The sequence below is a fragment of the Helianthus annuus genome, chromosome 15, assembly GCF_002127325.2.
Source record: "Helianthus annuus cultivar XRQ/B chromosome 15, HanXRQr2.0-SUNRISE, whole genome shotgun sequence".
NCBI lineage: Eukaryota > Viridiplantae > Streptophyta > Magnoliopsida > Asterales > Asteraceae > Helianthus > Helianthus annuus.
The window spans coordinates 7,893,067-7,912,650 of NC_035447.2; the positions used below are offsets into that span (position 1 = coordinate 7,893,067).

At 35.7% G+C, this 19,584-nt stretch overlaps 1 protein-coding gene across 1 annotated transcript; it reads left to right on the top strand.

Annotated features, from left to right (window-relative positions):
- On the top strand, nucleotides 1–2,812 carry LOC110910367 (putative pentatricopeptide repeat-containing protein At3g25970). The gene has a single exon (XM_022155034.2). It carries the CDS (start codon nucleotides 339–341, stop codon nucleotides 2,382–2,384), a length of 2,046 nt encoding a protein of 681 aa, XP_022010726.1. The 5' UTR covers nucleotides 1–338; the 3' UTR covers nucleotides 2,385–2,812.
- Nucleotides 2,813–19,584: the final 16,772 nt, after the last annotated feature.

Here is a 19,584-nt window from a genome sequence, read left to right on the forward strand (position 1 = left end):
GATACACCATAGGGTGTGCACGGTTTGGTTTGGTGCGGTTTGGTTTTATTGTAAAACCAAAACCATAACATAAATGTTCGGTTTTTGAAAACTGTTCTCTTTTGATTTTAGCAACGGTTCGGTTTTCCGGTTTCTAAAAATCGAACTGTCGATTTTTGTTTCAGTTCAGTTTTTTTGTTCTCTTTTCAGCCCCCATTGTCGCCACCATCACGACTGTCAATTTCCTATTCAATCACTTTGATCGGTACAAATTCTTCCTTTCTTACTGCTGCTCCTGTTAGTTATTCTTTTAAGTTATGAAATTGGCACCAACGAAGTTGACCCTGTTTGCGAAGTGAATGATCCAATTACGCAGGGCTGCTTTGTATGCCCTTCAATCAAACCACTGTAATATAATCAAGTTAGGCACCATCGGGGATACTTACACTGCCAACATTCTATTAACAGGTTATGTAAAAAACCCACAATTACAACTTGCCCACAAGTTGTTCGATGAAATGACTCAGAGAGACGCTGTTTCATGGAACTCGTTAATCTCGGGGTACGTCAACCACGGGGTTCTTGAGAGCACCTGGGCGGTTCTAACGCGTATGAAACATTGTGGGTTTTGGTTTGATGAGTACACATTTGGTAGCATACTCAAGGGTGTTGGTTCTAATGAGTGTCTCTTTGCCGGGCAGCAATTGCACGCGTGTATCGTTAAAACAGGGTATGAACAGAATGTGTACTCGGGGAGTGCTCTTTTGGACATGTATGCGAAATGTGGTAGAGTGAACGATGCACGCAAGTGTTTTGATTGCATGCCTGAGCGTAATACTGTGTCGTGGAATGCTTTGATTTCGGGATATGTTGAAACGGGTGACCGTTTTAACTGTTTCTCGTTATTCAAATCTATGCATAGGGAAGGCGTAAGGCTTGACGATGGCACGTTTTCTCCCCTTTTGACGTTATTCGATAGCCCTGATTTATATAAACAAACAGTCCAAGTCCACTGCGCGATTATAAAACATGGCATGTTATCTGATTGCTCGGTACTTAACGCCACAATCAGTGCTTACTCGGGATGTGGGTCAGTCGAAGATGCAAAGAGGATCTTTGACAGCGCAAGTGATGAGCGGGATATTGTCAGTTGGAACGCCATGCTGGCGGCTTATCTGGAACATGATAAACGGGTCCTTGCGTTTAACCTTTTCTTTATGATGCAAAATTTGGGATTCGAACCGGATATTTATACGTACACTAGCATGATAAGTTCTTGCTTTGAAGAAGAAATTACAAACCAAGGACAACCTTTACATGCATTGGTAATCAAAAGAGGCGTTGAGCATTTGATACCGGTTTCTAATTCATTGATGGCTATGTATGGTGGATCAAATGGCGTTTATATGGATAACGCGATAAGAATATTTAACGAAATGGAGGTTAAAGACCATGTTTCTTGGAACTCAATGTTAACAGGACTCTCGCAACACGGGTTTAGTGAGAACGCGTTGAAGCTTTTTCAAATAATGCAATCTGGGAATGTGGGGATGGATTATTACGCGTTTTCTACGGTCCTTAGATCTTGTGCTGATGTGGCAGCCTTACAGTTAGGTCAACAGATTCACGCTTTGGCGCTAAGATCGGGTTATGAATCTAATGAATTTGTAACGAGTAATTTAATAGTTATGTACTCTAAGTGTGGGACTATTGAGGATGCTAGAAGATCATTCGAGACTTCATATAAGCAGAACGCGGTTACTTGGAACTCAATGATGTTTGCATACGCTCAACACGGTCAAGGGCATGTTGCGTTGGATCTTTTCTCTCGGATGAAAATAAGTAAAGTGAAAATGGATCATATAACTTTTGTCGCGGTTCTAACAGCATGCAGTCACAACGGTTTAGTCGAAAAAGGATACGCCTTTTTAAAAACTATGGAATCTGGTTACGGAATTTCACCGCGAATGGAACATTACGCTTGTGTGATCGATTTATATGGACGGGCGGGTCGTCTCAAAGAGGCAGAAAACATTGTTAAAGAAATGCCGTTTCAACCTGATGCAATGGTTTGGAAAACTTTATTAGGGGCGTGTAGATTATGTGGTGATGTTTTGTTAGCTACACGCGTGGGGAAGTTGTTATTGGAATCGCAGCCTTACGACCATTGTACTTACGTTCTTTTGTGTGAGTTATATGGTCATTTTAAGTGGTGGGATGAAATTGCGGTTTTAAAGAGAACGATGAAAGAAAAGGGGGTCAAAAAGATGCCCGGTTGGAGCTGGATAGAGGTTGGGAACCAGATGCATGCATTTCATGCTGCGAGCCGTTCACATACTCGAAACGAGGATATACGTCAAATGCTGAGAACACTAACAAACGATATTGCATATTTAGATAATTAGAGGAAGGTTGACGTACATTACGGCTTAACGTACATCACGTACGACAGGTAATTACGCACGTTCATTTTAAAATCACGCACGTTATAACTCAAAAATCCAAAATCACGCATGTTGAAACACAATAATCACGCATATTGAAAACATTAATCACGCATGTTATATAACAAATTACGCACGTTATTGTACGTGAAGTACGTTAAGCTGTAATGTACGATATACTTTTTCTAGATAATTATTTATGAATAACTGGAACATTGGATCAAAAATATCAAATCTTGATCACTACAAGACCTTTCATGATCTTAAGTCTGATCGCAATTAGCAATCTTTTCTTCCTTTAACTTTGACTTTGACTTGTACTTTGACTTTCGAAACACGGGGTGTTACATAACATAATAGATTGGGGTCTGGACGCCTTTTCATTTCAATCCAGTTGCAGCATCGATGCATATCTTGAGGCGTTTCATCCACGTAAGACTAGGATTGTCCAAATGTTTATCGAGACTTCCATTACAGGCATGCTCGCGTGCATGCAGATCCACATGTGAATATTATGCATTAATATGTGAATTCAAATGTAAACATGGATAATCAGAATGGAAATATGGATTTATTTAGGATCCAAAACATATCAGAAACCCATGGTCATTCACTCATTCACCTATCAGCCTTCTACAGAAGCTAAATAGGCGGTAAACATCCGCATTAGGTAATTTTCATATCGTTTAGTTTTTGTTCTAACACATGAAGAGTTTTACTTATTAGGATTTTTTTCTTAGTTTTATTATTCGGGTGATCTAAAACTGCACCCATGGTTTTAAGAAAACGCTTGAGGTGTGCCTTGAGGCGAAACGACCAAACAACGAGTATGAGGCACGCCTCATGCGGTTTTTATTGCATATGCGCCTCAGAGTGGCTGAGGCGCTAAGAAAGGCTGCGCCTCCGGGGATTTTGTTAGTTGTTTATGACTTTTTGTGTCAATTTCAAGCATTTCATGTCTTTTTTTTATGTGTTTTTTGATGATTTTGACGAATCTGATGATGAAATTAGTTAGTATTATTATTTTTATAATATACATAATTTTATATTTATTTATTAATAGCGCCTTGGCCTTACGCGTTGTTTCGCCTCGAGGCTTACGCCTCGTGAGGCGAAGGGAAAACGCCTCGAAACTCGTTTCCGTTCTTTTAACAATGTACCGAGTGTCTTCATAATGGCTTTGGTATTGAATCGTGGTCAAGGTATGTCGAGCACTTGCTTTTTGAAGCGCTAATCCTATTCCCTACAAACTTTTGATTTTTCTGAACTTTTTAAATCATTTTCTGCATTTCATACTGAAATAGACCTTAATTTTTTGTTGATACGAGTGACTGAACTTATTTATTCTGCAGCTGTTCTAGGCATGGTACTGAAATGGAAAGCAACCGGTTAGTTATTTATTAGGTACAGATATAGTGAAAAAGTATAAACAAGTAAACAAAACAAAAGAATAAACAAAAAAATTAATATTAATAATACTTTATAAAAAAATTCAATAAAAGGAAATGCTAATCATAAATCAAATATAGTAATATACACGAGTGTGCGTAGACAAAAGACAATGAAACACATGGTGATAAACGAAGTTCCCGACGAAGACAAGAAATGAGTTGATAGTTAGTTTAAAGTGCCCTCGACCACCTGTCTCCAGAGCATGCCAACTCAATCAACCATCAGGAACACGACAGGCCATATAGTCTCAACTTTCGGGCGACCAAGTAACACCTCCAGCTACTTCATTCATTGGTCAACAGCCACCCAAATTGAAAACGTGAACCAATCAGGTAATGATACATTGACCAATCACATAATGACACATGGACCAATTAGGTGAAAACATTGTCCACTCGAAATGGTAATTGTTATATAATAAATAAATGTAAAATTGAGTAGTACGAAATACCAATGGGGTGGTGGTCCATTGGCAAAGACAAAATCTTTACACACCTTGGGAGAGGTAGGGTCTTGGGTTCAACATCCTAGTTATGTTGAAATTCATTTATGGTCATTCACTCATTCGTGAGTTGAACTTTGCTTTTTAATGATTAGACTAAGACGCTAGAGCAGCTGGCATGTGTTATATTTGTTGATTGTATACAGAGGCGGGACCCCCCCCCCCCGAACTTTTCGATGCTTACCATACGAGGACTCAAGAAGCCACAAAAGGATTTTGGGGACTCGAACTCGTTGTGGCCAAATTGATCAGGGACTCAAATTGCATTTAACTCAAAGATTTGAGGGTTTTTCAAGTTCTTATACGGAAGTAAAAAGAGTCCTATTGCACTTTGTGCAGACTTTTCTACATTGTACGATGTGTATTGTACATCTTTACAAACATCAAAGAGTTAATTACTGTTTTCGTCCCCGTGGTTTGTCAAAAATCACTATTTCAGTCCATTAGTTAAAAAATTGCGATTTCAGTCCCTGTGGTTTCACTTTCGTAACCATTTCAGTCCACCTCCATTAACCCCATCCATTTATTCTGTTAAGTATATGTGAATTGACCATAATGCCCTTATTAATAAAAAACAAAAAGATATCTCAATGAGTTAATTACTGTTTTCGTCCCTGTGGTTTGTCAAAAATCACTACTTCAGTCCATTAGTTTAAAAATTGTCATTTCAGTCCAGTCTCCTAACACTGTTTATTTTATCGTTAAGTTTTTAATGAAATACCTAAATTACCCTTGTGTTAATTAAATAAAAAACCATGGAAATTTAAAAAATTGTATTCTAGGACCCACTTGTTAAAACACAACCCCACGCTACCTCACCCCACTTCATCCTTGCTCTCATTCCCGGAAAAAGTTTCCGGTCATCATCTCCGGCATCACAACCCCACCCTTTTAATGTCTGGCGACCCATTACTCCACCCCAATTAATATCTTCCTAGTCGCATCAATTAACATAATAACTTTGAAAAATAATGCTTACCTGGACATTTTCTCATTCTAAAATCTAAAATTAAAATTTTAGAACCATATATTTAAAAATAGTGCCAGACTTCTACTTCTACTGAAGCCATGCAGGGTCGAACCCTACAATCCAATTTAAGTCCATATGTCATACAACAATAAAATCATATAAATCCAATAATAAAATCATATAAGTCCATATTTAATTAACACAAGGGTAATTTAGGTATTTCATTAAAAACTTAACGCTAAAATAGACGGTGTTAGGAAACTGGACTGAAATGACAATTTTTAAACTAATGGGCTGAATTAGTGATTTTTGACAAACCAGAAGGATGAAAACAGTAATTAACTCATTTAGATATCTTTTTGTTTTTTATTAATAAGGGCATTATGGTCAATTCACATGTACTTAACAGAATAAATGGATGGGGTTAACGAAGGTGGACTGAAATTGTTATGAAAGTGAAACCACAGGGACTGAAATCGTAATTTTTAAACTAATGGACTGAAATAGTGATTTTTGACAAACCATAGGGACGAAAACAGTAATTAACTTAACATTAAATGTTACTTTAAATAATAGAGATTTAAAATGACAAAATAATAGTAAGATTAGTTTTCTATTATTTTTATTTATATTATATCATTGTTGAAGGTTTTAAAATTTTGGTTTCATGTATAATAGTTTATAAATTATTATTTTACTTATAAGTTTTTTATAAACTCATTATTCTGCATTAACATTAAATGTTACTGTAAATAATAGAGATTTAAAATGACAAAATACTAGTAAGATTAGTTTTCTACTATTTTTATTTATATTATCATTATTGAAGGTTTTAAAATTTTGGTTTCATGTATAATAGTTTATCAAAATATTATTTACTTATAAGTTTTTTTATAAACTCATTATTTTGTTGGATTATAAGAGTTTTATACTCTTATTAACGTGAAGCTCGCGTCTAGCATTTCACGCCTCAGTTTTCAGGGCCTAGTTGCCTTGGAGTGGCTAAAACTTTTTAAAAAAAAAATTAAAACCAAACTTTTATCTTGTTTGAACTTTTTATGAAAATAGAAGGATGTGTGTGACACCTCGAAATCATAGCATTTGAAAGTATAAAAATAAAGATTTGAGTTAAACAAGGTTTTATTTAATTAATTATGTTGGCTATTTATATTGGGCCAAGGCCCAAATAAGATTTAATGGTGAAAAGCCCATGATGTGAGATTATATAAAGAGCTTAGAGAGAGAACTCATATTCTTCTTATTTCATCCAAATCTAGAGAGAGAAAATAGAAAGAGAAAGAGAAAGAGAAAGAGAGAGTTTTAGAGAAAGAAAGTTGAAGAATCTACTTCGAGAAATATATGATTTGAATAAAGGTTGATAACAATTTCTTGAAGATTCAAGAAACATGTAAGAATCAAGCCTTGATTTGAGTATTTTAACTAAAAACTTAGATCTACTGGATTCTTACATCTTAGTCTAGCATGAGTTTCCTTCCTAAAAATCAGATTATTATCATTTGTTTATATAAACAATTTGCGTCATTCTTAGGAACAATGTTTGTTTTTTTTTTTTTTTTTTTTTTTTTTTGCTTTTGTCTTATAATGAGGTTTTTAAAGTTTTTATCTTTTTCGTCTTATAGTAAAGGTGGTTTACATCTTCGGTCACTTATGTTTCTACGTTTCACTTGGACTTTCAGGTTTTGCCTTTTGTTTTTTTGTCTTTAAGTTAAAGCTTTCTTGGTATAAGTTCGAGTTTATCTATGTTCTACGTCGCATGGTAGTATAAATTCGCGTTTTTGTTTTACAATTTTTTTTCCTGATTTTAGTCGTTTGCTTAATACTTACCACGGCTTTACGACCCTCGCACCCGCAACGCAGGAGTCACTAGTAAAAATTAAAATGCTAAACAATATTTGGCATAAACAAAGCTTACTAGAGCATATTTTGTAAACATTTTAATGCGCCCACAAGGAAAACCCCAAGAAAGTTGATTTATAAAAAGATAACTTTGTTCCGACCCACTTAATAACAAATTATAAGCTACCTTTTGGCCCCCAAATATTCGGCCCTCATAAGAAATGCCCGGGTGTGGACATCAGCAAGAGACACAGGGATATGTGGTACCCACCGCCAATTGTTGATGATCGGCTCCTACATGGTACATATCTATTTACTATTGACATAAAACCAATTTAGATGTACATATCGTCTCCTATCTTGGGAGAAGGGGTCATCGTCATTCTGCTCAGACGTTTGAGGATGAAACAAAGGCGTGTCAATACAAATCTGGAGGTATTACACTTCTGAGGGTTTTCATTGGGTTTTGAGAGTTCTTGAACGATTTTTTTCCTTTTCTTTTTCTGTTTTTACTAAATGCTTGGAACATTTTTATGATTCTTAAACATGAATGGGCTTTCACTGGTTTGAATTTTTTGAGAGATCTTGGAGTTTTTGTTTCTTTAGTCTCATTATTAAATGTTTTACTAAGTCTATGCAGTTTTGTGGGTTTTTAAAACACAAGTTTTTTTAATGTATTTAGGTTTTCAATATTGAATATGAATCATACTTGAAATGGCTGTTAAAGCGGACAATATCATGGCGCGGTTACGCTGGGCTGTTACAGATGGTATCAGAGTCAGGGTCGGACTGATGGTGCTCAAAGCCCGTATTTATTGCATCAACAGATTTTGACTTTTCAATCTTTCTTCCCTTATCACACAAGCACTAAGCAATTAAACTACCCATTTTCTTCAAAAAACATAGATCAACTGTGAACATCACCATCGTTTGTGCATAGAGGTGACTTTACTTTTTTGGGGGCTCAATACGAACTCACATGGCCATTTCCAAAGTCTTGATTATGAACAAAGATTGCAAGAGAATGGTGTTTGTATTCCTACAAGAAAAAAATGTTTGTATTACATGGAAATGCTTTCAAGTTTAAAGTGTGTGTTTAATGTTTTGCAAAGCTATGGTGGTTTGCAAATGAGGCTACCATCCTCTATTTATATTAGTTACAAGGTTTTAGACAAGTGTTAATCTAGAAACTTTTATCATAAAATTTCAAGGTTGATTTCTATAACATTCCATGAAATATCCCATTTTTGTTTTTAGTTTCTCGATCGTTTTGACTCTTAAAAGTCAAAAGTTGACTTCGACTTATAATACTCAAATCGACAACAACTGCCTAATTCTAAGAGAATCCGGTCCTCTCGAGACGGGGACTCTTCGAAACGGGGTGCCACCGCTGGCAGCAGACCCGACTCCTCAATGGAACCAACAGAAGCCCGATTAGCTCGTCATGTGTTGTCCAGTGGGGCCCGCATATCAACTACTCATAGAGTCCAACCACAACCTAGCTACGACACCAAACCATTGGGATTTTCACGTACTACGAAAGGTGGCCACGAAGACCAGCTTCACAGCTTCGAGTTCCTGTCGATTAGGAAGTGAACAAAATGACCATTTTATCCAAGTAATTTTAGCTCTTGCTAAAATGGAGAAACATGTTTTCTTATTGTATTTGGTTGTCGTTTCTGGCTGCCCGAACCCGAATTATAAGTTTCGTGTTACGCCAGTCATGACCCGTTGGGACATGACGAATAAGTTGTGAAACCCATTGTAAATTGCATTTTCGGTTTTGCGCTTTGTAGCAAAAGGTTTAAGATCATATCTGAAAAGATGGTTGATGATGGGGTAAAATACACAGATTTGTCCCATGTAAAGTGTATAATTATTGTATAGGTTTTATTTATTTTTATTTAGTTTTAGCATTATATTATATTATATTGTGTTTTGGCAGGTCCTGGTGCAAATGAAGCAAAAATGAGTAAAAAGGAAATAATCAGCCAGTTGAGCAGAGTGGAATGCCAGAGACCGAAGTAAATTTGCAGTTATTTTCTGTGAATAGGCCGAGCCCGCTATCTCTATATTATCTATTAAACGAAGCCAATATATATTAATATTAGTAGATGGGGCTGCCAAACAAAGTCTTAAGCCCATGTGATCGTGACTTTTGCCATAATAAAAGAAAGGCTACTATGTGAATGCTATTGGTGGACCACCATATGTGTTTGGGCTGCTGACATGTGAATGGGCTAGGAGGAATTGGGGAATTAGAAAATAAAATTAAGGCAGTTGAAGAGGGTTTCACGAAAAAAATGAGGAGGAGGCTGCCATAATAAAAAAAAGGGGGGACGCACGAGAGCATTAGGGACGAAAAATCAGTTAGACGCAAGACAGTGACATCAGACGCACAAGAAGATTATTTTTCAAGCTTTCGAGGTCAAGAATTATTAGAGGTCAAGGATTAAAACGGGTTCTAATTCTCCAGTGCTTCTTGTTTACTAGTTTTTCTTATTTTAATTCAATGAACTCGGTTATGAGACTTTGTTTATTGGTTTTTAAGACCATGATTCTTGGCTAAATTTCTTGAACTACCTAGGTTTATGATGAATATTTAATAAAGTTTGGATTTCTTTTCGTTTATTATTGTGTGTTTGGGTTTTTCTTAAAAAGTAAAGAACTTTGAATCTTTAACTTAGTGCATATGCATATCTAGTTTTGATTATTGATTGTTTATTCGTTTCACATGAACCTTGGTGAATGTCTTTCATAGGATAGGTTTGTGTTGATTGTTCGAGTCTTTGCGGGTTCGGGTAATCTTTGGGTGAATTGGCCAATAACCTTAGAAACGGTAAATAAAATATATTTAGAACTTGATATTCTGCTAATCTTGTCGCTGAGAGGCTCGAGGTTATTAATAGGTCTCGATTTGATATATAGCTAGGATTAGGTTTTGAGAGAAATCAGTCTTAGTTCCCTAATCTTATTCGTGTCTATTAAACTAAATTAAAATCCATAGTTGCCTTAGACTTTCGCGCTGAGAGGTAGATTGTCGGATTAAGGCACTTTTAAAGAAGTTAGAGGACTGAGAGGAAGTCTAACCAACCGGTAGTCATAACAGCCCTGTAGAGTCTCACAGGTTTCTTCCTGAGAAGGGTCGGGAGGTCTTAGTAGGGATTTCTTAGGGTTTAGCACACAAAGATCCCGGTTCCATACCACTTTAGTTTCGAATAGAAATCCATTCCTAGTTAAATAGGATTCTAACCTAGGTAGTTATTCGTCATCTCTGGTCTCAACCTTCGTTCCAAAGTCGCGTCTAGTTAGTTTAGTTATTATTTAATTTAATTGCAACTTTAGGATTGTTAGAAAACCCCCCGAAACAATAAAAACAGTTAAGTACAGTTAGGTCAGTTAAGTTAGTCAAGTCAAGTCAACGTAGTCAGTAGAGTCTCGTGGGTTCGATACTCGGACTTACTTAGGCTATACTACATTGACTGGTACACTTGCCGGTTGTGTGGTCTAGGGTTAGAGAGTCCCAGTTATAAATTTAAAACTTAAAGAGTCTAGTTTAGTGTTTAACTTAGTTAGTTTAATTAGACCACTTTTAGCACATCAAGTTTTTGGCGCCGTTGCCGGGGACTCTTGGTAATTGCGTTAATTTCTTTGACTGATCTTATCTGACATATCTGTGCTACTTGTATATTTTATATATTGAGTCGTAGGTGTCTAATTGTCCGTGTCTTTTCTTTTTCTTGAGTCTTAGTGTCAGTTATGTGTCAAAATTGTGGTATACCTCACATCTGTATATTTTGTCCATATTTCCCGAGGTACTCCATACGTTGTTATGCTAACCCCTATGTGCAGCCGCAGTCATATTTTTCACAGGGGTATTCCTCGTACCAGTATGAGGAACCGTATCACCAGCCCCAACAGCAAAATTCTGAAGTCTATGAGCAGGACCAGCTGGATAGGATAACGAGGTTGTTAGTTCAACTGGTAGCTACGAATGAGACTACTCAGAAAATGATTCAAGAACATGAAGTCCTGCTTCAAAATCACCAGTCTATACTCTCAGACATTCGATGCTCAATAGAAGAAGTGTCTAGGAAATTAGAAGAAGTAGAAGAAACGGAGAAGAAGGGCATCATTGATTTTGGCTGTGAAGAAGATGAGATTATGATGCAAATGGGTAATTGCGGGATATTGAGAGAGAGTGTGGAAGAAGTAGACGAGTGGCAAGTCTGCCAGGAATCATTGGTTAAGGGGGTAGATGTTGATGAGGAACTAGATTTAGGAGATTCCTTAGGTAGTCTGTTTGATAATGAGGTAGAGAAAAAAATGTTAAGTTGGGAAGATGAGTTTTTAGGGGAGTTAGAAGGTTTATCAGAATCTGAACAAGTAGGAGAATTTGATCCATTAGGTGATTTAGCAAATTTAGAAGCCCTACTAGAAGGTAAACCCGAGAAAATAAGTGAACCCACACCGCACGTAGAAATTAAGTGTGGGGATCTTCCCAAGGAAGTAGAGGGAATGGTGGAAGATGAAGAACACCATAGCTGGCCCGTGGTACTGATAACGAATGCGACTAAAAAATCGAAACCACGGGAGAAGGCAAAGAAAAGAAAAAGAAAAGATGGAAAACGGAAGAGGATTGAAGGCCGGTACAAGAAGGAGCCGTTGGCGCACGATCAATATTCGCTTTACATGGCGCGCATTTGGTTCCTTCCAGGTAAGTATAAATTTTGGTGGTCTGACCCGTTAAGAATTTTCAAAATATTTTATTATTCCACCAGTAAATTTTTAACTATTTTTGAGGATCGGGTGGAATTAAACGGGTTAGATAGGGTCCAGATCAAGGAGAAACCTCCTGATTAAGTTCAAGTGTGGGGAGGTTTCTTGTAGAGTTTGTAAAATTTATATATTTGGTGTATTTTCGGTAGTTAGTAGTTTTTGTATATTGAGTCTTATTTAGTAGTTTTTTAGTCGTTTTTTTTAGAGTCGGTATTGCTTTGGTTTTTGTTTGTTTTTGTTTATGCAGGTTTGAATTGTACCACCCGTACGCAATCTCCATTCGGGTGATTTTGGAGCTGCGTATCAAATTTCAGGCATTTACCAAGTATACCAGTCTGTGTCAAAAGCCGACCGCGAACGAAATGCTATACGATCGAGCTGGATTGGACAAGAGTTTTGGAGCTTATGCGAATTAAACCAGCTAAGTCCTTTCCAATTTTGCCCTTTGTTTTTTATTTCTTATTTATTTTTAGTCTATTGAGTCGGTTTCCATCCTACATTGAGGGCAATGTAGAGTTTAAGTGTGGGGATGGGGAACTATCGTTTAGTGTCTAGTTAGTAGAGTCTTGAGTCATAAAATATAAAAATACAAAAAAAATTAAAAAATTTCAAAAATCCAAAAAAAAAATTGAAAAAAATCAGAAAATGTCTTTTGAAATAAGAAGTTTGCAAAAATAAAAAGCGGAAAATGATAGAAAAGTCGGATTTTTGTTCGGGTTCAAATAATAATAATATGAGATTAATTAAGTCGAGCTTGTGTCTAGTTTGGGATATGTGAGTAGGCTCGATTCGGTTCTAGGTTCCTTTGATCTTAAAAAAATGTCGGTCTACTAGTGGGTTCTCATCTAGGGAAAGTGGGGGAAATTGAAACCGCCAATAATATTATAAGGGATGCCGTTATAAGTTAAGATCGTTAGAGTTTTTTGTCATATCTCGTTGAAAAAAAATGAAAAAAAATAAAAAAAAATAATAAACGAGCTAGAAACTAAATGAAAGTAGCCATTTCTATGTAGTCTGGGTTGGGGATAGCGACTCTACAGCCGGATTACCTCTAGGGTGTGTGAAATCGACCTTGCAAAGAAAATAAAAAGTACCGAAGCCTAAGTAATCCGAGTTGGGGATAGCGACTTTACAGCCGGAATGCCTCTAGGTTAGGGAAAGCAACGTCTACGCTCGAAAAAAAAAAAGATTTGATTTTAAACTCTCTTGATCTTGGTATAAAACGGTTAGGAAATAGCCCAGTGGTTGTTCCTTTTGTCCTATAAGCTTGAGGGGGGATTAGGTGGACTTGCGATTCTTAGCGTGAGACCCTAGGTGGATTGACCATAATTGAACTAAATAGCATGATAAGGGCTTGGAACCGGGTTTGGGTTTAAGAGGACACGAATACTTGCAATCGCGACTAATGCAAGTTTTTATTTTAACAAGTATAAATAAGTTTTTGACCCGAGTATTTATCCATCTCTGATTCCGTTTTGCATAATTCTTTTTCGGGGACGAAAAAATGTTAAGTGTGAGGATATTTGATGATGGGGTAAAATACACAGATTTGTTCCATGTAAAGTGTATAATTATTGTATAGGTTTTATTTATTTTTATTTAGTTTTAGCATTATATTATATTATATTGTGTTTTGGCAGGTCCTGGTGCAAATGAAGCAAAAATGAGTAAAAAGGAAATAATCAGCCAGTTGAGCAAAGTGGAATACCAGAGACCGAAGTAAATTTGCAGTTATTTTCTGTGAATAGGCCGAGCCCGCTATCTCTATATTATCTATTAAACGAAGCCAATATATATTAATATTAGTAGATGGGGCTGCCAAACAAAGTCTTAAGCCCATGTGATCGTGACTTTTGCCATAATAAAAGAAAGGCTACTATGTGAATGCTATTGGTGGACCACCATATGTGTTTGGGCTGCTGACATGTGAATGGGCTAGGAGGAATTGGGGAATTAGAAAATAAAATTAAGGCAGTTGAAGAGGGTTTCACGAAAAAATGAGGAGGCTGCCATAATAAAAAAAAAGGGGGACGCACGAGAGCATTAGGGACGAAAAATCAGTTAGACGCAAGACAGTGACATCAGACGCACAAGAAGATTATTTTTCAAGCTTTCGAGGTCAAGAATTATTAGAGGTCAAGGATTAAAACGGGTTCTAATTCTCCGGTGCTTCTTGTTTACTAGTTTTTCTTATTTTAATTCAATGAACTCGGTTATGAGACTTTGTTTATTGGTTTTTAAGACCATGATTCTTGGCTAAATTTCTTGAACTACCTAGGTTTATGATGAATATTTAATAAAGTTTGGATTTCTTTTCGTTTATTATTGTGTGTTTGGGTTTTTCTTAAAAAGTAAAGAACTTTGAATCTTTAACTTAGTGCATATGCATATCTAGTTTTGATTATTGATTGTTTATTCGTTTCACATGAACCTTGGTGAATGTCTTTCATAGGATAGGTTTGTGTTGATTGTTCGAGTCTTTGCGGGTTCGGGTAGTCTTTGGGTGAATTGGCCAATAACCTTAGAAACGGTAAATAAAATATATTTAGAACTTGATATTCTGCTAATCTTGTCGCTGAGAGGCTCGAGGTTATTAATAGGTCTCGATTTGATATATAGCTAGGATTAGGTTTTGAGAGAAATCAGTCTTAGTTCCCTAATCTTATTCGTGTCTATTAAACTAAATTAAAATCCATAGCTGCCTTAGACTTTCGCGCTGAGAGGTAGATTGTCGGATTAAGGCACTTTTAAAGAAGTTAGAGGACTGAGAGGAAGTCTAACCAACCGGTAGTCATAACAGCCCTGTAGAGTCTCACAGGTTTCTTCCTGAGAAGGGTCGGGAGGTCTTAGTAGGGATTTCTTAGGGTTTAGCACACAAAGATCCCGGTTCCATACCACTTTAGTTTCGAATAGAAATCCATTCCCAGTTAAATAGGATTCTAACCTAGGTAGTTATTCGTCATCTCTGGTCTCAACCTTCGTTCCAAAGTCGCGTCTAGTTAGTTTAGTTATTATTTAATTTAATTGCAATTTTAGGATTGTTAGAAAACCCCCCGAAACAATAAAAACAGTTAAGTACAGTTAGGTCAGTTAAGTTAGTCAAGTCTAGTCAACGTAGTCAGTAGAGTCTCGTGGGTTCGATACTCGGACTTACTTAGGCTATACTACATTGACTGGTACACTTGCCGGTTGTGTGGTCTAGGTTTAGAGAGTCATAGTTATAAATTTAAAACTTAAAGAGTCTAGTTTAGTGTTTAACTTAGTTAGTTTAGTTAGACCACTTTTAGCACATCAATGGTTTGTGTCCTTTATGTTGTGTTTTGTATTAACAAGAATCATATGAAAGAAATTTTTGTAATAACGTCGGGTTTTGATCTATTTATGGTTTCTCTAAACATGAGTTGGCTTTCATACGCGATCTCAAAAACTTCTGCTATTTATAAAAAGCATTGTTGTAAAAATTCTGACAATGTGTCGATTAATCCCCAATTAATTACTGGTTCCCACCTCATTGCCCGACTAGCGATTACTACAACATTGATAAAAAGTAGAAAATACAATATGAACACATTTAGGGCTGAGCAATTTACGGTTCTGAACCACCAGAACCGGGGAACCGAACCGGTATTTCGGGTCCGGTTCCGGTTCTGAAGTTTGGGAGAAAATGGTTCCTCGTTCGGTTCTGTTTATAACCGACGGTTCTGTTTAAAGGACCGCTAGAACCCGTTTGGGTTTAAACTTTAAATAATATGTTTAAAAACCCTATTAATTCATTTAAGCTTAAAATATTATATTTAAAAAAATGTATCTAGTATTAAAGAATTATGATGATTAGATAAAGTTTTTTAGTTAACTTTTGGTTTTCTAAATTGTATAATTTCGGTTTAAAACATTTTATTGTTGCTACTTTTACTCTGATTAATTTGAATTGTTGATGTTGCAACTCTTAGTTATATGTTTTAAACTGTTTATTGTTTTTATTTTGTTCTTAGTTTTAGGATTTAATTGACAACCGGTTCCGGCAAGAACCGTTTTAACCTGGTTCCAAACTGAACCGGAACCGTTAGAATACGGTTCGGTTCCGGTTCTTATATTTAGAATTAAACGGTTCTGTTTAGGTCCTGGTTCGGTTTGGTCCGGTTCAGAACCGTTACACAGCCCTAAACACATTGATAAAAAGTAGAAAATAAAATATGAACACATGATCTTAAAAACTTCTGCTATTTATAAAAAGTAGAAAATACGTAATACGAACGATCTAAGATTTAAAGTTTGTTTCTGGTAGTGTAGGTCCAGGCGTAGCATGGGCTACGGCTCAACTTTCTTCTGGTAGTGTAAATTTTTTATTTTTTTTTTCCGATTTTTATACTAAGGACACCCCTAAACAACTACGAGGACACCCCTAAACAACTATCTACGGTGAAGATAGGTGAAGATGAAATGAAATCAAAATTTTCCATTGACGGAAACGTTTCCGGTCGACATGCAAAAAATTGTTTAAGATGCAGAATATGAAGTATAATAAATAATAATAGTGAGGAGCATTGGGAACATACAACAAAGCAAAGTAACTTAAGTTATATTCAAGTCAATAGTCAAACTACTGCATTTAACCATTTACTCTATTTTTTTTAAAGGCCATTATTAATAAAACCACAAAATGTTGTAAGCAAATATTTACCAAGAAAAAAAACAAATTTACCAAGAAAAAAAACAATTTACTTTAATTAATATCTAACCATTTAGTATATTTAATTTGTTACTATATACATTATCTATTTGTCTTTTTTTTATTTCTTTGTTTATCCTTTTTATTAAGTATATTATGTATAGTGCATATGGATATGATTGGGTGATTCCGTTGGTGGCACGATGATACTCTAGTGGTCCATCAATGATCCATTTGCCGTTCAAAAAAAGTATTAGATTTACTTTTTTTATTTATTTTTGATTCTTTTTGTTGTTGAATATATTTTTATTACAAATTACATCTATAAAACTTCTTAATAACATTTAAAGTTTTATAAAAATAATTTATAACCTTCTAGTGTGTGTTTCATACACTCATTAGTAAAAAATGATAATCAACGTATATAGAAATAAAAATATATTCGGATCTAGGGTTGTTCACGAGCCAAGCCGAACCGAGCGGACCTTTGCTCATGCTTGGCTCGTTTACAAACCGAACCGAGCGGAGCGGCTCATTTAAAACCGAGCATCAAATCAAGTGAGCATTTTTCGAGCAGTAAAAATTCCGAGCAAAGTTCGAGCTATTTGGACAGTCGTGTCGCCCAATTTAAATTTGTTGAGAGAGATAGTGACAATGTTGGGTCTCAAGTTTTTATGTCTTTAAAAACATGCACATTTCATGGTATAATATTTTTCTTATGAATAATAATGTTATGGCTGACGAGGCGATGATCATATTGCACGAACAATTATGTTGAGAGCAGAAGACGATCGACTTAGGGTAACAACATGAAACATTGAGGCGATGAACAGACCGTCGTTTATCGGTCTAGAGTTTAACTTTTAGTTTTGATTTTAACTTTTTTTGGCGTGGTTAGGCTAGTACGTATAGATATAGTTGTAAATTTGTATATAGTTGACCAAAATCTAATAGATTGGTACATATAAAACTATAAATTTAATGTATATTTAAGTATATATGTATGTGTAAGTGTGTGTGTATATATATAGGTGTACGTGTGCATATATATATATAATTTATATTTGTGTATATACATGTTTATAGATGTATGTGTATATGTATATGTATATATACTAATTAAAATAATAATTCGAGCCGAACCGAGCCGACCGGACCTTTGCTCATGCTTGGCTCGTTTACAAACCGAACCGAGCAGAGCGGATCGTTTACAACCGAGCGTCAAATCGAACGAGTATTTTCCGAGCTATTTCCGAATGAGCGTCGAGCGAGCGACGAGCGGCGAGCGATTTGAACGGCCCTATTCGGATCTTACAAGTCAATAGTTTTTGTTCTCACATTTTTTTAGAGAGTAAGACTCTATTATAGAGTATGGATTATAAAGAATTAATTAACGATTTTGTTTTCAAAAATAGTTTCACTATAAATGTATCTATACCTAACAATACATAATTTCAACCCGTGTAATACACAGATGTGTAATTATATATAGGGTAAATTACACTTTTCGTCCTTTATGTTTGTATCGGATTGCAATGGATAACCTTTAACTTCAATAATTACAGTCACAATCCTTTATTTGGAAAACCTAGTACATCTTTCGTCCTTTAGCACTAACAAAGTTAAAATTTTCAGTTAAATTTACTCGCTTAAGGGTAGTTTAGTCTTTCTACTTAATTATTTATAGTATACATAAAATCAAACTAGTTGATGACCCCGCGCTTCGCGGCGGATCAAGCCTCTTTCATAAAAGGTTTATTGCATAATATAATTCATGACCTTGAACCGTTTAGAAAGTAAATCATGAGCTACAAAGAACAAAAGTTGACTAAATAAAGTCAAGTTGGAACTATCAACTATGCCATAGCATTAAAGTCTTCAAATGTCATCATAAACACATCGAGTTGATTTGTGGAAACACCATTACACACCATTGACTTCTTTTTTAACTTTTCTTTTGGCCTTGACTTCTAAAATTGGATGTAGATGTTCACCTGCATGGTAAGTAGAAGATCATGGGAGTGGATTTTGATATTCATCAACAAAACTTCTCATCATATGCTATATTGAATCTACAGAAATAACAATTGTGATCCCTAACCTGCCAGCCTGCAATTTATGAACTAAAAATATAACATAAGTTCATTAACATAAAAATTTGAATAAATTTCTATTTGCTACGTACGCTGGTAACACGAAGTAACACATTCACAATCACAGTCACTGATTCCTTCCTTTCAAAAATGGAATAAATTAACATAGATTTTATATAATAAATCACAAATTTAGAACATAAATTCAAACAAATATATGAATCTAAATGTACCTGCACTTGAATAAAATCAATTTTTTGCTTAGGCCGAACATACTGATATCCAGACAGAGCATGACAAACAACTTCTACGAAAATCATCGTTTTGAAGACAATTATCGTGCATTTTGTACAGATCAAAATGCTTCCCATCTATTTCCAGAACCACATGATTACCTCAATCCATCTTATTAGACTGATTATCAATATCGCAACTATTATATTTCAAAAGATCAACTTTCAACGAATCATTCCCCACTGAGTCACCCAAACTGTTATCTGACCCATTATTCTACATAGCTTCAAACATCCTTTTGACTTAATTGTGTCATCATAAAGGCACACTCGGGTATTCATCTAAATTACCACAAAAGAATCAAACAATACTTTAAACTTGTGACATCAACGGCAAGGTGCTCTGAAGAAAAGGACGCGTGTATCAAAACAACGATTCATCGACATCTTCCACGACTGCGCCCACAACAATTTCCCCACCTCCGTCATCTCGGTAACCCTAACAAATCGCTCATCATAGTTCATATTAAAAATACAAACAACACGTTTCATGCATCAGGTTCTATTCAACGAAATCGAAAAAAAAAAACGAAAAAACAACATAGA